The sequence below is a fragment of the Ranitomeya variabilis genome, chromosome 3, assembly GCF_051348905.1.
Source record: "Ranitomeya variabilis isolate aRanVar5 chromosome 3, aRanVar5.hap1, whole genome shotgun sequence".
Classification (NCBI taxonomy): Eukaryota; Metazoa; Chordata; class Amphibia; order Anura; family Dendrobatidae; genus Ranitomeya; species Ranitomeya variabilis.
Window position 1 is genome coordinate 679,399,078 of NC_135234.1, and position 20,746 is coordinate 679,419,823.

At 45.5% G+C, this 20,746-nt stretch overlaps 1 protein-coding gene across 5 annotated transcripts in view; it reads left to right on the forward strand.

Moving 5' to 3' along the window:
* Positions 1-20,746, forward strand: part of SPRYD3 (SPRY domain containing 3) — a 58,753-nt gene that overhangs the window by 8,417 nt on the left and 29,590 nt on the right. The window contains exons 1-2 of one of the 5 annotated variants that reach the window (XM_077298015.1): positions 3,403-3,483; positions 5,189-5,324. In XM_077298015.1, the coding sequence (XP_077154130.1) occupies positions 5,197-5,324 (128 nt within the window). In that variant the 5' untranslated portion in view covers positions 3,403-3,483; positions 5,189-5,196. The other 4 variants (XM_077298012.1, XM_077298013.1, XM_077298017.1 and 1 more) reach the window with 4 other exon arrangements.

Here is a 20,746-nt window from a genome sequence, read left to right on the forward strand (position 1 = left end):
CCAAATTGAATAAAAAAAAATTCTTGTCATCCAGTTGGTCACAGTATTGGTCCGTTCTGGTAGAAGATGCGTTATATCTCCTACAGCAATCTATCCAAGACAAACAGAAAGGCTACGTTCACATTTGCGTTGTGCGCCGCAGCGTCGGCGCCACAACGCAAACAAAAACGCAGCAAAACGCATGCACAACGCTGCGTTTTGCGCCGCATGCGTCCTTTTTTTCATTGATTTTGGACGCAGCAAAAATGCAACTTGCTGCGTCCTCTGCGCCCGGACGCGGGCGCCGCAGTGACGCATGCGGCGCAAAACGCAAGTGCGACGCATGTCCATGCGCCCCCATGTTAAATATAGGGGCGCATGACGCATGCGGCGACGCTGCGGCGCCCGACGCTGCGGTGCACACCGCAAATGTGAACGTAGCCTAAAGGACTCACTCACACTGCCGTATAACAAGGCCGAGGGCTATCCTATGTTTTATCCTCTGTACCTCCCATGGGTCAGCTGCTGCAGGTCCATACACTGCCCCAGAGTGGCACCTGGTGGCCATCCTGCGGCCTATCCTCACCTTCAGAGGTGCTGGTGAAGATCAGGCAGCCACTTAGTCACGTCCCTCCAGGGTAAGCCTGGCTAGTGGCGCAGGGGGTCCACACCCACCAGTGTCACAGACATGACCCCAAGCATTTCCAAAGACGTGGATAACAAAGTGCAGGTAATGGAGGATCTACCACAAAGTCCTGATCTCAATACTGTAGAAACTGTATGGGCAGCGCTGATGTCAGGAGGCCTCCGTAATGACTGCAAGGCGAGTCATGTCAGGAGGAATGGGCCAAAATGACAGCAACCTCATGGGAGAGGTTTGTGGATGGCTACCTGAAATGTGTGGCCCAAGTTGGTCAATTAAGTGGTCATCCTACCAAAATACTAACCAAGGAACCACCGGGAATGTGATGAAAGACATAAAAGCAGAAATAAATCATTGTCTCTGGTATTATTCTGACACGTCACATGCTGGAACTATAGTAATGATCCTCTAGAGAGAGTGAATAATGTATGTACGAGGATTAAATGCCCGCAGCTACGAAAAACGGGATTCTAATGAAGGTGGATAAGGTGTGTGTAAACGTAAGGCTTCCTCTGTATATATCTGCTCCCACAGTCCATGTAGTCGTGTCTGAACGTGCATCGCCGTTTCCATGCTTTTCCTGTGCACCAGAATTTGCTATAGAGCTTTGTGATCGTCAGAAAAGACAGTTTTTTTTAATGGTGTTTTCAGGTCACAAATGAAAAGTCTACAGTCACTCTATGTGACTGCCAAATTGTGACAGTAACGCCGGGGTCACACTTGTGTGTGCAATGTGAGAAACTCGCATCGATACCCAGCACTCGGGACCGGAGCGTTCTGCTGCATAGAAATACATGGAGCCGCACACTCCGGGCCCGAGTATCGATGCGCAAGTTTCCCGCATTGCACTCGCAAGTGTGACCTCGGCCTAAGTGCTGCACTCACTGTCAGGACTCCCCTGGATTCCCTGTGGGGTGCTGTTCCCATGAATGCAGGCACGTGCTGACTAGTCTCATCCAGCTCCTCTCAAAGAAGAGAATTGTGAGAAGAGCAGGAGTCCATGGGAAATACCGAGGAATGATGACAGTGGGAAATTCTGGGGAACACAACAGTGTGGGAAATAATAGGGAATCATGACAGTGTAGAAAATACTGCAGAATTGTGACAGAGTGGGAAATATTGGGGCATCACAACAGTTAACGAGTGACAGCAGATTTTTCTTCTATCTATATCTATATTGATGTGTGATGATCATAAAGCTCCATAGCAAATTCTGGATTGAAGGCTTAATAATGACAAATTATCCATTGTGGATTGTGTCACAGATCCGCAGCAATCCGTGTCTAAGGGTATGTGCACACATTGCGGATTTGGCTCTGCGGATCCGCAGCAGTTTTCCATGCGTTGTACAGTACCATGTAAACGTATGGAAAACCAAATCCACTGTGCCCATGCTGCGGAAACGCTGCGTTGTTTATTTTCCGCAGCATGTTAATTCTTTGTGCAGATTCCGCAGCCTTTTACACCCATTCCTTAAAGGGAACCTGCCACCCCCAAAATGGAAGGGGAGCTAAGCCCACCGACATCAGGGGCTCATCTACAGCATTCTGGAATGCTGTAGATAAGCCCCGATGTATCCTGAAAGATGAGAAAAAGAGGTTATATTATACTCACCCAGGGGCGGTCCGATCCAATGGGTGTCCGGTCCGGGGCCTCCCATCTTCTTACGATGACGTCCTCTTCTGGTCTTCACGCTCCGGCGCACTTTGCCCTGTTGAGGGCAGAGCAAGGTACTGCAGTGCGCAGGCGCCGGGAAAGGTCAGAGAGGCCCGACACCTGCGCACTGCAGTACTTTGCTCTGCCCTCAACAGGGCAAAGTGCGCCGGAGTGTGAAGACCAGAAGAGGACGTCATCGTAAGAAGATGGGAGGCCCCGGACCGGACACCCATTGGATCGGATCGCCCCTGGGTATAATCTAACCTCTTTTTCTCATCTTTCAGGATACATCGGGGCTTATCTACAGCATTCCAGAATGCTGTAGATGAGCCCCTGATGTCGGTGGGCTTAGCTCATCTTCCATTTTGGGGGTGACAGGTTCCCTTTAATAGGAATCCGCAGGTGTAAAACCGCACACAAACTGCACTAAATCCGCGGTGAATCCGCAACGTGTGCACATAGCCTTAAGCAGCGTGGGTGAGGATTTCTCACAGCTTTCATCCTGTTTTGCCAAAGGAGAAAATCCACAGCATAACTGACCATACTGGGGGAAACCATCTATAATGCGGGACAATAGACTCCCGAGTCCTTTCCTGGTCCTGTAAGTGCCAATCCCCGGACCCGGCGCTGTCAGGCGGCGGAGACCTGAGCTCACACACTGACACACGGTTACACAGGTCGGGCCACATTTCTGCAGAGGGCGCCTATGGGTACAGTACAGCAGAGGAGGAGTGACACCACTGAGTCACCGGCTAGTGCTACACACCAACCCTCACACGTAACACCATGTACGCTGTATGTCCCACATCACCAAGCTAAAAGTACAACCTCTCACTACAAGTGGAGAATATTTTCTCTGACTCGGTAGTAAATGTCTCCGTGGCGTGGCAGCTCCAGTTACCTTCAGCTCCATTTTCCCGTAGCTCAATAGTAACCCTACAGGAAGAGAACAACGCAGGCAAAATGGCGCCAGCAGCGAAGACAATAAATGTCAAGCGCGTTAGCACTCTAGAACACGTCAGTGAAAAGTTATCCTATCTCTTTATTCCCGCCTTTCTGGACAATACCGTGCTTTTGATTGGCTGAACCGTATGTCTGTTTTAATAGTTGGTGCCGATTGGCTGATTGTGAGGCGAACGGTGATTGATTGGCTCGCCTTGGCGAGAGTGGGGAGAACTAGTGACTGATGGTATCCATGGCGGAAGGTAAGAGCGCTGCGCTGTGGGCATATGCTGGAGGGGACGTGGGTGTTGAGCTGCTGACGGAGGGAGCGTCATGGAGGAGATGGAGCTGGTACGTCAGTGCTGCGGACGGTGTGGCGCAGATGAGCTGCCGGGAAGGTTCAGCATGTGACCGGCTCTGTGGATGACACGCAGCGCAGGCTGATGTGTGAGCGGGCGGCAGGTGATGGCTGCGGTACCTGGGGACGCTGCTGCCCAGAGCCCGTATGTGTCTATGGCCGGGCGTTAATATGGAGGACTGCATGTCATACACCGGATGGATGGAGAATGCGTGTGTGACATACACACACATATATATATATATATATATGTGTGTGCCTGTCCCTTTAATAGCAGCTCCAGCAATCAGCTGCTTCCCGCTGTCTGGGTGATCCCTATGTGACTGACTGCAGCGGTGTCAGTGAATGGAAGCCTGTGCTGTCAGTGGATCCCGCCCGGCGAGGAGCCTCATGATTGGTCGTGTTATTAATATTCTCCATGGGCGCCGTTTTCTATTTATTGAGAACCTGTTGCCTCTTCCCGTTTGTATCCGCTTAGAACATCTGGGGCATCTGGTAGAACTTTGCCTTGTACCGTTTCTCTGCTTTTCCTCACAGGTATTCTCATCTCCAAGATCCTATCCCAATATGCAGTAGGTGTAATAATAATATTAGAAATCTAGGATAGTTCTTCTGGTTTGCTATGTCGCTCACCCCGTGTGAAGGGCATTACCATAGTGTAAGTATCTAAGGCCACTAAAAACTGTCACTATATGAGTGGGAGCTAGCATGGATCCCTAAGCTATAGCAATGCCTGCATATGGGGTAAGCGACATAGCAAATCAGAAGAACTATACTATATTTCTAATTGGAGGTATTTATTACAATTACTGCACTGGATTTTGGAGATGGGAGTACTCCTGTAAGGTACAGAGCCCCATTTTCAGGATCTCTGTGATCGGGGAGTTATCCCCGGTTTATGGATAAGGGATAACGTTCGGTGGATGTTCCCGGCAGGCGCGCACCTCTCCCCGGCATCATGGAGTCGGTGCGATCCTGATTGACAGTTCAGACTATGCGCTGCTGAAGCTGCTGTGTGGGGCAGCAATGTCTCTGCAGCATCAGAGGAGCGCGGTGGGACTGCCGATGGCCTGCGATGGGACTGCCGATGGCCTGCGATGGGACTGCCGATGGCCTGCAGCGGTCACTAACGCTGCAGAGATCTGGCCTGATCCAAAGGACAAGCACTACTGGAAATGGCTTATGAGCGCGGCACATGTTCGGCCTCCGCTAGGTGACTGCGTTGGTTGTCGGTAACAAGTAGTCAACACTATAATTAAATAACCCTTTATTGATATATTGACAAGTGGGTGTGTCCACACTGTCCAATCAGTGGTGTCGGTGTCAGATTGTGTAGTGACACCCACTTGTATATTTTAGCCGTACATTTCCAATAGGAATGATGTGATAGGCACAAGGCAACTCTATACGGGATGGTTTAGCCATGTAGTGCCAGTCAGAAATGCAGATCTAAAAAAAACAACTAAAAAGCCTGTCCATTGTTTTCTATTAGTCCCCCCTTTTTGGTTGTCCTAGTAGGGTAAACATCCCCTTTAAGATCACAGTTGTATAATCTGTGGCTCTCAAGCAGTCACACTGCAGTAAATACCCTCCTTTATACCATTTTCCAGGCTAAGACATGGATGACCTGAACCTTCACTACCGATTTCTCAACTGGAGACGTCGCATCCGCGAGATCCGTGAGGTGCGAGCTGTGCGATACCAGGAGAGGGCCAAGCACATTATGGTAGATGGGGATACCCTAAGGTGGGGAACAGAACTTGGAGTTTTAGGATGAGCTTCATTTTTTTTTTTTTTTGCAATTTGATGTAAATATTAATGTATATTACTCCATGTATGAGATTTAAAGGGCACCTGTCAGTAGATCAGCACTTCTAAGCCATCTATATGGGCATATACACTCACCGGCCACTTTATTAGGTACACCATGCTAGTAACGGGTTGGACCCCCTTTTGCCTTCAGAACTGCCTCAATTCTTCGTGGCATAGATTCAACAAGGTGCTGGAAGCATTCCTCAGAGATTTTGGTCCATATTGACATGATGGCATCACACAGTTGCCGCAGATTTGTCGGCTGCACATCCCAAAGATGCTCCATACAAGGCAGGATGGATCCATGCTTTCATGTTGTTTACGCCAAATTCTGACCCTACCATCCGAATGTCGCAGCAGAAATCGAGACTCATCAGACCAAGCAACGTTTTTCCAATCTTCTACTGTCCAATTTCGATGAGCTTGTACAAATTGTAGCCTCAGTTTCCTGTTCTTAGCTGAAAGGAGTGGTACCCGGTGTGGTCTTCTGCTGCTGTAGCCCATCTGTCTCAAAGTTCGACGCACTGTGCGTTCAGAGATGCTCTTAGGCCTACCTTGGTTGTAACGGGTGGCGATTTGAGTCACTGTTGCCTTTCTATCAGCTCGAACCAGTCTGCCCATTCTCCTCTGGCATCAACAAGGCATTTCCGCCCACAGAACTGCCGCTCACTGGATTTTTTTTCTTTTTCGGGCCATTCTCTGTAAACCCTAGAGATGGTTGTGCGTGAAAATCCCAGTAGATCAGCAGTTTCTGAAATACTCAGACCAGCCCTTCTGGCACCAACAACCATGCCACGTTCAAAGGCACTCAAATCACCTTTCTTCCCCATACTGATGCTCGGTTTGAACTGCAGGAGATTGTCTTGACCATGTCTACATGCCTAAATGCACTGAGTTGCCGCCATGTGATTGGCTGATTAGAAATTAAGTGTTAACAAGAAGTTGGACAGGTGTACCTAATAAAGTGGCCGGTGAGTGTAGGTCATAGGAAGCTGAATAAAATGATACCTTGACATCTGCGATTCGATGATGTATTACAGAGAAATCCACATTATTCTTAATATGTAAATGAGCCGTTAAGATCTCCTGCAGATCAGTGACCGGCCCAGTGTCCTGAACAGCTCATTTACATATAAGAAAAACATGGATTTCTCTGGAATAAAACATCTGATCGCAGATATCGAGGTAACCTTTTATTCAGCTTCCTATGTCCCACATGTCCATATAGACGGCTCAGGAGGGTTGATCCTACTGACAGATTCCCTTTAATAAGGAAAGTGATGAAAATTATATTGGTGATGGCGGTTTTTCCATAGACTTCTATTGGGCAAATGCTGATTTCAGATTTCCCACTATTTATAAGAAGTTTACCCTGAAACTGCTCAAATGAATGCAATCTATTGTTCCCAGTTATCAGCTGTTTTAGGTAAAGGTAGAGGGAGCTTAATGGTGGTCGGTGGCCTTACTGGCAGAGTTTCTTCCTGAATGACTTCTTCTCTTTAACCTCGGAGACGTTTCTATTTGCTGATGTATATGTTGTGTGTTCTGTGACTAATCTACCTCGTGTCACCGGTGAGTCAGTCTGCAGCCACGTCTGACGTCTCCCACACCCACCCTTTTCCTGAAAGATCAGGCATGTCTGCTTTTAACATGCCTGATTCTTTGTTCACACCGGAGACAAGACCCTGTCATGGTGCCTGGCAGTGGCCTATTTCCTCATCCCATTAAAACACATGCACTCTGAGCTAAACATGCATCTAGGAAGGAAACTGGAGCATAGCCATCAGCTGACAGCTAGTGAAGGTGTCTATGCTTGCTAAGGCTTGGGTCAGACTAGTTCTACTCAGGGCTATGGAGTCGATAAGGCAAAACTCTGACTCCAACTCCACCAAAATGGGCTCTGACTCCACAGCCCTGGTTCTACTTATTCTGACCAACTCCAAGGGGACGTGAGGCTGAAGGCCGATGCAGGCGAATGAACATTCAAAGTAACGTTCGATCCTGACTATTGGCTCGTCTGAAATGGTCGCCAGTCGCCCGCTAAATGAGAAAAAAACGCTCGTTCGACAGATGCTAATATTTCTGTCAACATAAAAATCATCATTATCATCGCCCTGTGTAAACGGGAGAAGTGCTGCCGAAAATGATATTCTGTGTCCACAGAACGATCATATTAACAATCGTTCTGTGCATGTAAAATGTCCAGGCTGGAAAAAGACCCTTGATGAGCTGATCCAGGCTGTTACATTGTTGTCGATCTAAAGGGGCCATTATTGGCTATTAATCTGAGCACGGAGCCACACACAATAATGGCTCAGGTATTGTAGCTGAGGAGCACACCGGATTCACCATGTGCGGCACAGAGGCCAGTCTGGTAGTTTCTCACATGGAATTGTAATGAGATTTTTGCATTGGTAAGCTGTCAGTACAATTTTAGTAAAAAAAAAATATATATATATATATATATATATATATATATATATATATATATATATATTTATTTTTTTACTAAAATTGTACTGACAGATTACCAATATATATAAATGTATTTTTTCATCGACTTTTTGTATGTGTTTGGAAGCATTTGTGTTTATTTTCAGTGACTACAAGAAGTCCTGACATTGTTCTGTTCAGTTTTTCACAAATAGAAAGTGTTGCTATCATAGTCTAACCAGAAATATTCTCTCACAACACAGAAGTTGGTACAAAAAGTTCTTTATTCCATCCCCAAAAAAGACAACTGCATTTCCACTCTAAATACAGTGGTATGAAAAAGTTTGGGCACCCCTGGTCAAAATTACTGTTCTTGGGAGCAGTTAAGGAAGTTGAAGATGAAATGATCTCTGAAAGGCCTAAAAGATGACACATTTACCTTGTATTTTAGGGAAATAAAAAATGTCATTATTTTTTTTTACATTTTAAAAGTAACAAGAAGGAAAATGGGCCAATGCAAAAGTTTGGGCACCCTGCATGGTTAGTACCTAGTAGCACCCCCTTTTGCAAGTATCACAGCTTGTAAAACCTTTTTTTTTTTTTTTTGCCAGCCAAGACACTTTCAATTATTGTATGATGGATTTTCATCTGTTCACTCTTGGAAAATTCTTCCAGTTTTGCGGGATTCCTGGGTCGTCCTGCATGCACTGTATGTTGAGGTCTAGCCACAGATTTTCATTGATGTTCAGGTCAGGGGACTGTAAGGGCCATTGTGAAATCTTCAGCTTGTGCCTTTTGACATAGTCTATTGTGGATTTTGACGTGTGTTTATGATCATTATTCATTTGTAGAAGCCATCCTCTTTTCATCCTCAGCTTTTTTACAGTGTTATGTTTGCATCTAGAATTTGTTAAAAATGTAATTGAATCCATTCTTTCCTTTACCTGTGAAATATTCCTCGTGCCATTGGCTGCAACACAACCCCCAAGCCATGCTTAAATGGTTGGCGAAATGTTCTTTTCCTGAAATTCCGTGTGTTTTTTTTTTTTTTTCATGCATAGGTTTTGATCGTAGTTGCCAGAGAATTCTATAATACTTGTATCAGGCTTGTTTAGATGTTCTTTTGCATATTTCTGACTCTGAATTTTATGGTGAAGATGCAGAAGAGGTTTTATTCTGATGACTCTTACATTTTGTGCAGGTGTCTCTGAACAGTATTACAATGTACCACAACTCCAGAGACTAAATCTTTCTGAAGGACTTTTGTGGTCAAGCGGGGTTTCTAATTTGCTTGTCTAGCAATCCTACAAACAGCTCTCTGAAATTTAGCTTGGTCTTCCAGACCTTATCTTGACCTCCACTGTTCCTGTTAACTTCCGTTTCTTAATTACATTTGGAACTGAGGAAAGGGCAACTTGAAACGCTTTGGTATCTTCTTACAACCTTCTCTTGCTTTGTGGGCCTCTATCATTTTTATTTTCAGGGTGCTAGGCAGCTGCCTAGAAGAACCCATTTCTGCTGTTTTTTTTGGCACAAGGTTAGAGGCGGCTGGGTCTTTATAAAGTCTTTCCTAATGATGATGGTGAACAATACATAACCCTAACAGGCTAATCAAGGTCTGAAACCTTTAACTTTATACCTTTTACAGATTATGTAATCTTCAACTTGCTTAGGCTACGTTCACATTTGCGTTGTTGGGCGCAGTGTCGTCGACGGATACCGACGCATGCGTCATGCGCCCCTATCTTTAACATGGGGGGAGCATGGACATGCGCCGGTATGCGTTGTAATGCGTTTTACGACGCATGCGTCATATTGACGCACAAGACAGGGCGCAGAGGACGCTACTTGTAGCATTTTCCCTGCGTCGAAACTCCTGATCTTTACTATCTTATGACAACGCATGTGTCGCTAAATGCTGCGTTGTGTACATGCGTTGTTGGTTGCGTCGCCGACGCTGCGCCCAACAACGCAAATGTGAACGTAGCCTTAACTGTTAACAATAAGTCAATTTGACCAGGGGTGCGCAAACTTTAACATGCTATTGTAAGTCTCTCTAAAGATGGAGTAAATCGATTTTCTGTACTTTGCTGGTTTTAAAATCTGTCACACAAGGTTTTTTTCCTTTGTTAAAAGAAGCAGCCTGTCAATTTTTTTTTTTCCCAGTTTGAGCTCAAAATGGGTTAACAACAACAACAACAAAAAACAACAACCCATCAATAGCTCATTAAAACTACAAAAAAGTGCGTATTTTACGCTGTGGTTTTCTGGTTATGGCATCGGTTTTCATACAGGAAAAAAAAAGTATCAGATCGGCGTCCACTTACCCTTACATGGGTTTTAGTGTCATGGCCAGAACACGCCCTATACACAGTTTTTGAGGTATAGACAGATGGTAGTTTTTTCTACTAAATCAGCAGGGGGGAGAATCAATAGAAGATAAAATCAGTGGTTACAAAAGGTAAAGCCTAAAGGTACCGTTACACTAAGGGTACCGTTACACAAAACGATTTACCAACGATCACGACCAGCGATACGACCTGGCCGTGATCGTTGGTAAGTCGTTGTGTGGTCGCTGGAGAGCTGTCACACAGACAGCTCTCCAGCGACCAACGATGCCGAGGTCTCCGGGTAACCAGGGTAAACATCGGGTTACTAAGCGCAGGGCCGCGCTTAGTAACCCGATCTTTACCCTGGTTACCAGCATAAACGTAAAATAAAAAAAACACATACTCACATTCCGGTGCCCGGCGTCTGCTTCCCTGCACTCCTCCTGCATCCTGTGTAAGCTCACAGTCAGTGCAGGGAAGCAGACGGCCAGGGACCTGACGGAATGTAAGTATGTACGGTTTGTTTTTTTTTACATTTACGATGGTAACCAGGGTAAACATCGGGTTACTAAGCGTGGCCCTGCATCGGTCACACACACCGATCCAGCGATGACAGCGGGAGATCCAGCGACGAAATAAAGTTTCAAACGATCTGCTACGACGTACGATTCTCAGCGGGGTCCCTGATCGCTGCTGCGTGTCAGACACAGCGATATCGTATGGATATCGCTGGAACGTTACGGATCGTGCCATCGTAAGCGATCAAAGTGCCAATGTGAGACGGTACCCTAAGCGACGCTCCAGCGATATAGACAACGATCCGACCTAAACTAGATCGCTGCAGCGTCGCTGTTAGGTCGCTGTAGAGACGTCAAACACAGCAGCTCCAGAACGATGCAGGAGCGATCCAGTGACGTAACGGCGACTCACTTAACGTTCACGCTCCATGTAAAAACATTGCTGACATCGTTGCTTTTGCTGTCAAACATGACGATACACGCCGATCTAGCGACCAAATAAAGTTCTGGCCTTCTAGCTCCGACCAGCAATATAACAGCGAGATCCAGATCGCTGCTGCGTGTCAAACACAACGAGATCGCTGTCCAGGACGCTGCAACGTCACGGATCGTTGTCGTTCTCGTTGGAAAGTTGTTTAGTGTGAAGGTACCTTTACTTTGAATGAGAACGGATAAAAGGAGCTCTGCTCCAGTCAGTCAACAAGGTGATGACTAAAGGGCAAAAAAAAAACCACATATACACAATGATAAAGAGCTCAGTGATATCAGTGCCAATAAGGGTATGTGTCCACGTTCAGGTTTGCTTCAGGCTTCATGCACCTGAGGTCACTGGCAGCTCACCTGCGGTGTTCCTGCATGTTTTGCTCATTGTAGCAACATGCTGCGTTCTGAAAAAACGCACCGCATGTGCGTTTTTGCGGGAAAAACGCATGCGTTTTTTAACGCATAGTGGAGTCGGGATTTCATGAAATCCCCTCCACTATGCTGTAACATCTGGACGCTGCGTTTTTGACGCTGCGGCTCAGCGCTGCGTCAAAAACGCAGCGTTTCCTGAACGTGGACACATACCCTTACAAGGTTTTATCTCGCCCAATTCTTTTAGTGAAGTCAAATGACACAGGAATTTGGGGTATAAGGTCACAGGGATAAACTGATAACCTATTCTCCCCTGTCGTGCCCAAACCTCCAACTCCTCATATTCCCCGACTCCACAGTGCTGGTCACTACTGAGCATGTGCATAAAGTGCAGCACAGATTCAGCTCAACTCCATCTCCACAGCGCTGGTCACTACTGAGCATGTGCATAAAGTGCAGCACAGATTCAGCTCAACTCCATCTCCACAGCGCTGGTCACTACTGAGCATGTGCATAAAGATTCATCTCATCTAAAAGCCCAGATCCTTGGATCAGGAACAGACATTTCATAGCTTTCCCAACTTCTTATGAAAATATTTACAGCACATCCTGCACTATTCTACTGAACCCAATTTATTAAATATTTTAGGAGTTGGCATCGGTCTATTTTATGCCGACTCCACCAAAACGGACACCGACTCTGACTCCACAGCCCTGGTGCCCCGTATGGCTCCCGCTCTTACAAGCGCTGCACTAAATACCTATACTAGGGTAAGATGTACCCCCCAAAGATTAGCCTTTCTGCCTCCTCAGTAGGGTGTTCTTGCTTCCTGAAGCTGTGCAGCATTCTGAACACTGCACCTCGGGATCTCACTGCCACTGCTGGTCCCGGACACACACTTCAGATATGGATCTTTCTTGGGTTCTCCATGCATGTGTCCTGACTGTAACACATCCGCAACACATGCAGCTGCGGAGCTAAGCATCTGATGAGTCGGCGCGATCCAGGTATCCGGGTTCCCGCTGCAGCTTATTCGGTAGGCGCTATAGCTTCCCCAATAAGTCCTGACCCGATCACATTGGCTCATCTCTAATTGTGACCTGACAGATCCGGTGTTTGGCGTGAGCCGAGGTCACAACTCAATACAAGTCTGAGAGCTTTGTTCTGGCTCTCATAGACCTACAGTTAGCGCTTGTGACGTATTTCTCTCTTCCAGACAGTCAGAAGCTGCAATCACAAGATAGCCTTGCAGAATCAGAGTGGCGCCTAAGTGGCGATGCCTGAGGGCAAGTATAACTGGACATAACAATAGAAGCACATCTCCAACTCTGAAAATAAAAAAAAATTAAGCTCTATGAAGAAGCATGATGTCTATTTTCCCTACATGAATCATCTCCCTCTTCAACTCCTGACCCAGCTGCGCCAATTTTCCCCTCTGTAAGGCTAGTTTCACACTAGCGTTCGGCAGGGCTGCGGAATTCCTCCATGCAGCGTACCTAATGGTAAAGATAGAGGATGCAGGACGCATGCAGCCGTAGGCGGAGCTGAAAGAAGAGGCGCGGCCGTGGGTGGGGCTTCACGGAGGAAGTCCGCAGCCCTGCCGAACGCTAGTGTGAAACTAGCCTTAGGGATTATTCCAGTGATGACTCATGCAGGAAAGAGACTTCTTGTTTCTACATAGAGGTTAGAAGGATTCATTTCAGTTAGTTTTAATCACATGATGTCCTAGACCTAATGGAAAGAGAAGAATTAGCTGGGTAGAAACGCAAAATGAGCAATTGTAAGTACACAGTGCTTTATAATATGATGATTGCAATATATCAAGAGGATAACTATTTTGATGGGAGGAGGAGACCTTCTTTAGCAATAGCAACCATTAGTATCATCAATGTCCCCTGAAGCGAGTTCAATGTCTGACTTTTTCTCAATATAATGTCCGGTAGTTACACAGCATTAATTAACCCCCAACATTTTGTATGAGATACATGGATAAGATTCTTTAGCTCATGTTAACTTGTTCTAATTTTATTCAATGTTAACATGGCATTTTTATTTTTTTTTTATTCATGATCTAGAACTACAAAGTACCTCCTGACATGTCCTCCCTGGTCGTCACAAGATCCTGCTTTCTGCTTCTTAGGCCCCTTTCAGGCTGTGTGCACACGTTCCTGATTTTGCGCTATAAAAACGCAATAAAACCGCGAAAAAAACGCTCACATTAAGCACCGTATTAAAACAGTGCAATCACATGCTGTGTTTTTTCCTGAGCGGAAACGCATTCCGGAAAAAAACGCAGCATGTTCATTAATTTCCGAACACATAGGAATGCATTGATCCGCTTACTTCCCACAAGGGGCTATGCCCACCATGCGGGAAGTAAGCATACCATGTGCGGAGGGTACCCAGGGGGGCGGAGAGGAGACTGTCTCCTCCAGGCCCTGGGAACCATATAATTGTTAAAAAAAAAAAAAAAAAAAAAGTCCTCCTGCCTCTCAGGGGTGCACGCGGCAGCTGGGATGCTGTGTGCGAAGGACCGTGACGTAATCGCAGGTCCTAAGCACACAGCATCCCTGAGAACGGAAGCCGTCAGTCACAATCCGCTGGCTCGATGGATCTGTCGCAGACTGTGAAAAACTGATGCAACGGATTTGTTTTTTCGACGGATCTGGCTAATTGGATCCAAAATAAATCGGAGCATGCTCAGTTAAAAAAAACCCCCAAAAAACGGAATCTGTCACTGGATTCCGTCATTTGACGGATCCGGCATCATAGGCTTCCATTCTAGCAAACAACGGACGGCGACTGATCTGTCACTGTCTGATTTTTTTTTTTTTTTTTTTTGATGTACACAAAAAAACGTTACTTTGTTCGTTGTCTCCGGCCGCCGGACAAACAATTTTCGTCGAATCCGGCGAACAACGGAAGAAATGTGAGGCCATCCGTCGCTAATACAAGTCTATGAGGAAAAAAAACGAATCCGGCGGCAAGTCGCTGGATCCGTTTTTTTTTTCAAAATTCGACTGATTGTGACTGATAGCAAAAAACTGATGTGTGAAAGGGGACTAACACTGTTGTATCCAAGCTTTCTCTTGTGCTTCCCTCATATTGTGGATCTGTGGATCTAACTACCCCAACACATCACATTCTCTACCATCATCCAAACCATAAAAGCCACCTAAAAGCCTGCACCACGCACTAACCCACGGCCATTACACCACTGCAGCTTCTACTCTCCTCGTTACCTGGTATAATATAAGCCGTCTCTGCTTCTGTACCAATCTGCCCCCCTGTAGGCTCATGTCTATTGTACCTGCTTGTTTTTATCGTTCATGTTACTTAGGGAAAACTCTGTTTCATATGTACAACACCATGGAATTAAAGGTGTTTTTTTTTTTTCCCAAAATGCTTAAAAATCAGCCCACATCCACCAATACAGCTAAAATAAGTAATCTATCCTGAATCTTTTACTCTCTGCCATTCCAACCCCTGATTCATCCCCAACCTTTCCTGCTGTTACCTTAGATGCAGTGATGACATCCTGTAGTCCCCACGTGACCACTGCAGCTAATCAGAGTTCACTGGGCAACACTGGCCTCTGCTTTCCTGTGCTTTATACCACTGAGACCAGTGATTGGCCGCAGCGGTGATTTAGGGTATACAGGATATCATGTAACGGCAAGAAAGGTTGAGGACCTGTATCCCACCAAGGACAACATCTGCAAGGAGTTTGTATGTTCTCCCCGAATTTGCATGGGTTTCCTCCCACATTCCAAAGACATACTGAGAGTGAATACAGATTATGAGCCCCATCAGGGACAGTACTAATAATGTTTGGAAAGTGCTTTGGAAATAATGGCGCTATATAAATAAGTAAAATAAATAAATGCAACATTTATACAGTACAGACCAAAAGTTTGGACACACCTTCTCATTTAAAGGTTTTTCTGTAGTTTCATGACTATGAAAATTGTACATTCACACTGAAGGCATCAAGACTATGAATTAACACATGTAGAATTATATACTTAACAAAAAAGTGTGAAACAACTGAAATTATGTCTTATATTCTAGGTTCTTCAAAGTAGCCACCTTTTGCTTTGTTGACTACTTTGCACACTCTTGGCATTCTCTTGATTAGCTTCAAGAGGTAGTCACCGGAAATGGTTTTCACTTCAAAGGTGTGCCTTGTCAGGTTTAATAAGTGGGATTTCTTGCCTTATAAATGGGGTTGGGACCATCAGTTGTGTTGTGCGGAAGTCTGGTGGATACACAGCTGATAGTCCTACTGAATAGACTGTTAGCTGCTTTTTTTCTTGCCATAATACAAATTCTAAGTAAAGAAAAACAAGTGGCCATCATTACTTTAAGAAATGAAGGTCAGTCAGTCCGAAAAATTGGGCAAACTTTGAAAGTGTCCCCAAGTGCAGTGTCAAAAATCATCAAGGGCTACAAAGAAACTGGCTCACATGAGGACCGCCCCAGGAAAGGAAGACCAAGAGTCACCTCTGCTTCTGAGGATAAGTTTATCCGAGTCACCAGCCTCAGAAATCGCAGGTTAACAGCAGCTCAGATTAGAGACCAGGTCAATGTCACACAGCGTTCTAGCAGTAGACACATCTCTACAACAACTGTTAAGAGGAGACTTTGGGCAGCAGGCCTTCATGGTAAAATAGCTGCTAGGAAACCACTGCTAAGGACAAGCAGAAGAGACTTGTTTGGGCTAAAGAACACAAGGAATGGACATTAGACCAGTGGAAATCTGTGGTTTGGTCTGATGAGTCCAAATTTGTGATCTTTGGTTCCAACCACTGTGTCTTTGTGCGACGCAGAAAAGGTGAACGGATGGACTCTACATGCCTGGTTCCCACCGTGAAGCATGGAGGAGGAGGATGGTGATGGTGTGGGGGTGCTTTGCTGGTGACACTGTTGGGGATTTATTCAATATTGAAGGCATTTGAACCACCATGACTACCACAGCATCTTGTAGCAGCATGCTATTCCATCCGGTTTGCGTTTAGTTGGACCATTATTTATTTTTCTACAGGACAGTGACCCCAAACACACCTCCAGGCTGTGTAAGGGCTATTTGAGCAAGAAGGAGAGTGATGGGGTGCTACGCCAGATGACCTGGCCTCCACAGTCACCAGACCTGAACTGTTATGGACTGGTGATTTAGGAGCGACATGCGACTAGCTCGGAGCAGGTGGTAACTATACAGACCGCAGTTCCTGATCTTAACACAACACTAGCAGTAGCCGTGGGATGTTCCTGTCACTCCCTGGACACCTCGTCACAGCCGGAGAACTAGCTACCCCTAAAGGTAGAAACAGGAAAGCTATCTTGCCTCAGAGAAAATCCCCAAAGGATAGGACAGCCCCCCACAAATAATGACTGTGAGAGGAGAAGGAAATGACATACGTAGTATGAAACAAGATTTAGCAAAGGAGGCCACTTCTAGCTAGATAGATAGTACAGGAAAGAACACTGTGCGGTCAGTAATAAAAACTAGAAAAAGTCCACTGCAGAGATATGCAAAAATCTCCACACCTGACTAAAGGTGTGGAGGGCAAAATCTGCTGCCCAGAGCTTCCAGCTTAGCTGAATAGATCCATACTGATAAGCTGGACAAATGAGCAAAACATAGAATGTGCTGAACAATAAAGTCCACAACAAGTGGACTGCAAAAGGACAAGCAAGGACTTATCTTTGCAGAACTGGTCAGAGTGTCAGGGAAATCCAAAAGAGCAGTAACTCCAAGCAGGAACAATTGACAACTGGCATTGATTGAGGGATAAGGCCAGACTAAAATAGCCGAGCCAGAAAGACGATCAGTGGAAGCGGCTGCTGATGCTAAATCCAAGAAGCAGCTATACCACTCAAAACCACAGGAGGGAGCCCAAGAGCAGAATTCACAAAAGTGCTACTTACAACCACCGGAGGGAGCCCAAGAACGGAATTCACAACACTGAACCCAATCGAGATGGTTTGGGGTGAGCTGGACCGCAGAGTGAAGGCAAAAGGGCCAACAAGTGCTAAGCATCTCTGGGAATTCCTTCAAGATTGTTGGAAGACCATACCCGGTGACTACCTCTTGAAGCTCATCAAGAGAATGCCAAGAGTGTGCAAAGCAGTCATGAAAGCAAAAGGTGGCTACTTTGAAGAACCTAGAATATAAGACATATTTTCAGTTGTTTCACACTTTGTTAAGTATATCATTCCACATGTGTTAATTCATAGTTTTGATGCCTTCAGTGTGAATGTACTATTTTCATAGTCATGAAAATACAGAAAAATCTTTAAATGAGAAGGTGTCCAAACTTTTGATCTGTACTGTATATTTTGGCTATATTGGTAGCTGTGGTGTGTGTGTATACATGTATGTGTCTGTCTATCTATCTACAGTATCTATCTATCTCTTTGAAAACCCTGTTAATTGTGTTACAAAAATAAGATACTTCATTATAATGCATAGCCAAGTTTTAATTCAACACTGGGCTTTTGTGCTTGTTTCCATAATATTGCCTCCTGTGATAAATGAAGGGAAGTTGCAGGGAGTGGGCAGCCCCATATCAGGATGGAATCTTGGCTCGGAGCGCAGGGCCGATCACTTTGCTCCTATCTCGTGATTTAATTAATAGTGTGCGGACCATGGCTTATTTCCTTTCAAGACATCCTCTGTTCTAGGATCCGAAAAACACGGTCAGGGGTCGGCATGTAATGTTCAGCTGACGTTCCTGTGCCAATGACATTACAGATCACATACTGTTATTATCCATAATCATGTGAAGCGTCAGTGCAAGGCCAACCGCTATAATACACCAGTGTACGTTAGTTTTTTTTACCAGTCAGGCTGGATGCAGTGATGAGCAAAAGACACATCCCACCCCAAAATAATAGTGTTGTGTGTGTGTGTATGGCATAGTGTCTGACATTACTGTAAAGGTACCGTTACACTAAGCGACGCTCCAGAGATATAGACAACGATCCGACCTAAACTAGATCGTTGGAGCGTCGCTGTTAGGTCGCTGTACAGTCATAGACAAAAATTTTGAGAATGAGACAAATATTAATTTTTCCAAAGTCTACTGCTTCATTTTTTCTAATGGCAATTTGCATATACTCCTGAATGTCAGAGTGATCAGCTTAACAGCAATTACTGTACTTGCAAAGTTAATATTTGCCCAGAAAATGAACTTTAACCCCCAAAACACATTTCAACATCATTGCAGTCCTGCCTTAAAAGGAGCAGCTAACATCGTTTTAGTGATTGATCCATTAACACAGGTGTGGGTGTTGATGAGGACAGGGCTGGCGATCAATCAGTCATGATTAAGTAAGAATGACATCACTGGACACTTTAAAAGGAGGCTGGTGCTTGGTATCATTGTTTCTCTTCAGTTAACCATGGTTATCTCTAAAGAAACACGTGCAGCCATCATTGCACTGCACAAAAATGGCCTAACAGGGAAGAGTATCGCAGCTACAAAGATTGCACCTCAGCCAACAATCTATCGCATCATCAAGAACTTCAAGGAGAGAGCTTCCATTGTTGTCAAAAAGGCTCCAGGGCGCCCAAGAAAGACCAGCAAGCGCCAGGACCGTATCTTAAACCTGTTTCAGCTGCGGGATCGGACTCCCAGCAGTGCCGAGCTTGCTCAGGAATGGCAGCAGGCTGGTGTGAGTGCTTTTGCACGCACTGTGAGGCGGAGACTCTTTGAGCAAGGCCTGGTTTCAAGGAGGGCAGCAAAGAAGCCACTTCTCTCCAGAAAAAACATCAGGGACCGACTGATATTCTGCAAAAGGTACAGGGAGTGGACTGCTGAGGACTGGGGCAAAGTCATTTTCTCTGATGAATCCCCTTTTCGATTGTTTGGGACATCTGGAAAACAGCTTATTCGGAGAAGAAGAGGTGAGCGCTACCACCAGTCTTGTCTCATGCCAACTGTAAAGCATCCTGAAACCATTCATGTGTGGGGTTGCTTCTCAGCCAAGGGAATCGGCTCACTCACAGTCTTGCCTAAAAACACAGCCGTGAATAAAGAATGGTACCAGAATGTCCTCCAAGAGCAACTTCTCCCAACCGTCCAAGAGCAGTTTGGCGCCCAACAATGCCTTTTCCAGCATGATGGAGCACCTTGCCATAAAGCAAAGGTGATAACTAAATGGCTCAAGGAACAAAACAGAGATTTTGGGTCCATGGCCTGGAAACTCCCCAGATCTTAATCCCATTGAGAACTTGTAGTCAATCATCAAGAGACGGGTGGACAAACAAAAACCAACAAATTCTGGCAAAATGCAAGCATTGATTATGCAAGAATGGACTGCTATCAGTCAGGATTTGGTCCAGAAGTTGATTGAGAGCACGCCAGGGAGAATTGCAGAGGTCTTGAAGAAGAAGGGTCAACACTGCAAATATTGACTTGCTGCATTAACTCATTCTAACTTTCAATATAACCTATTGGTACTCATAATATGATTGCAGTTATATTTCTGTATGTGATATAAACATCAGACAAACACTAATAAAAACCACAGGGCAGCAGATCATGTGAAAATATAATTTTGGTGTCATTCTCAAAAATTTTGGCCATGACTGTAGAGACTTCAAACACAGCAGCTCCAGAACGATGCAGGAGCGATCCAGTGATGTAACGGCGACTCACTTATCGTTCACGCTCCATGTAAAAACATTGCTGACATCGTTGCTTTTGCTGTCAAACATGACGATACACGCCGATCTAGCGACCAAATAAAGTTCTGGCCTTCTAGCTCCGACCAGCGATATAACAGCGGGATCCAGATCGCTGCTGCGTGTCAAACTCAACGAGATCGCTATCCAGGACGCTGCAACGTCACGGATCGTTGTCGTTCTCGTTGGAAAGTTGTTTAGTGTGGAGGTACCTAAAGACTGTATGCCCCATAATATATTTGGTGCATTTTGGGGCTGTCGGACCAACTCCGATCTGGCGTAGATCTTAGCAGCAAAGGGTTTTTGATGTACGTTACATGACAATTGGGTATTTGTGATTCCTGTGAGTTTCACGCCCCCATCTAAAACTTTGCATCCCTATTCAGCCCAACAGCCCTAATACCCTACTCCATAAGATAATGACTCACCACACATTCATTTGGATAAATTGGCCACAGCAGCCTTTATTAACATTTAACATAACAATTTTTTAACATTATCCACAAGGGGAGAGGCGGTCCTCGAAGCCC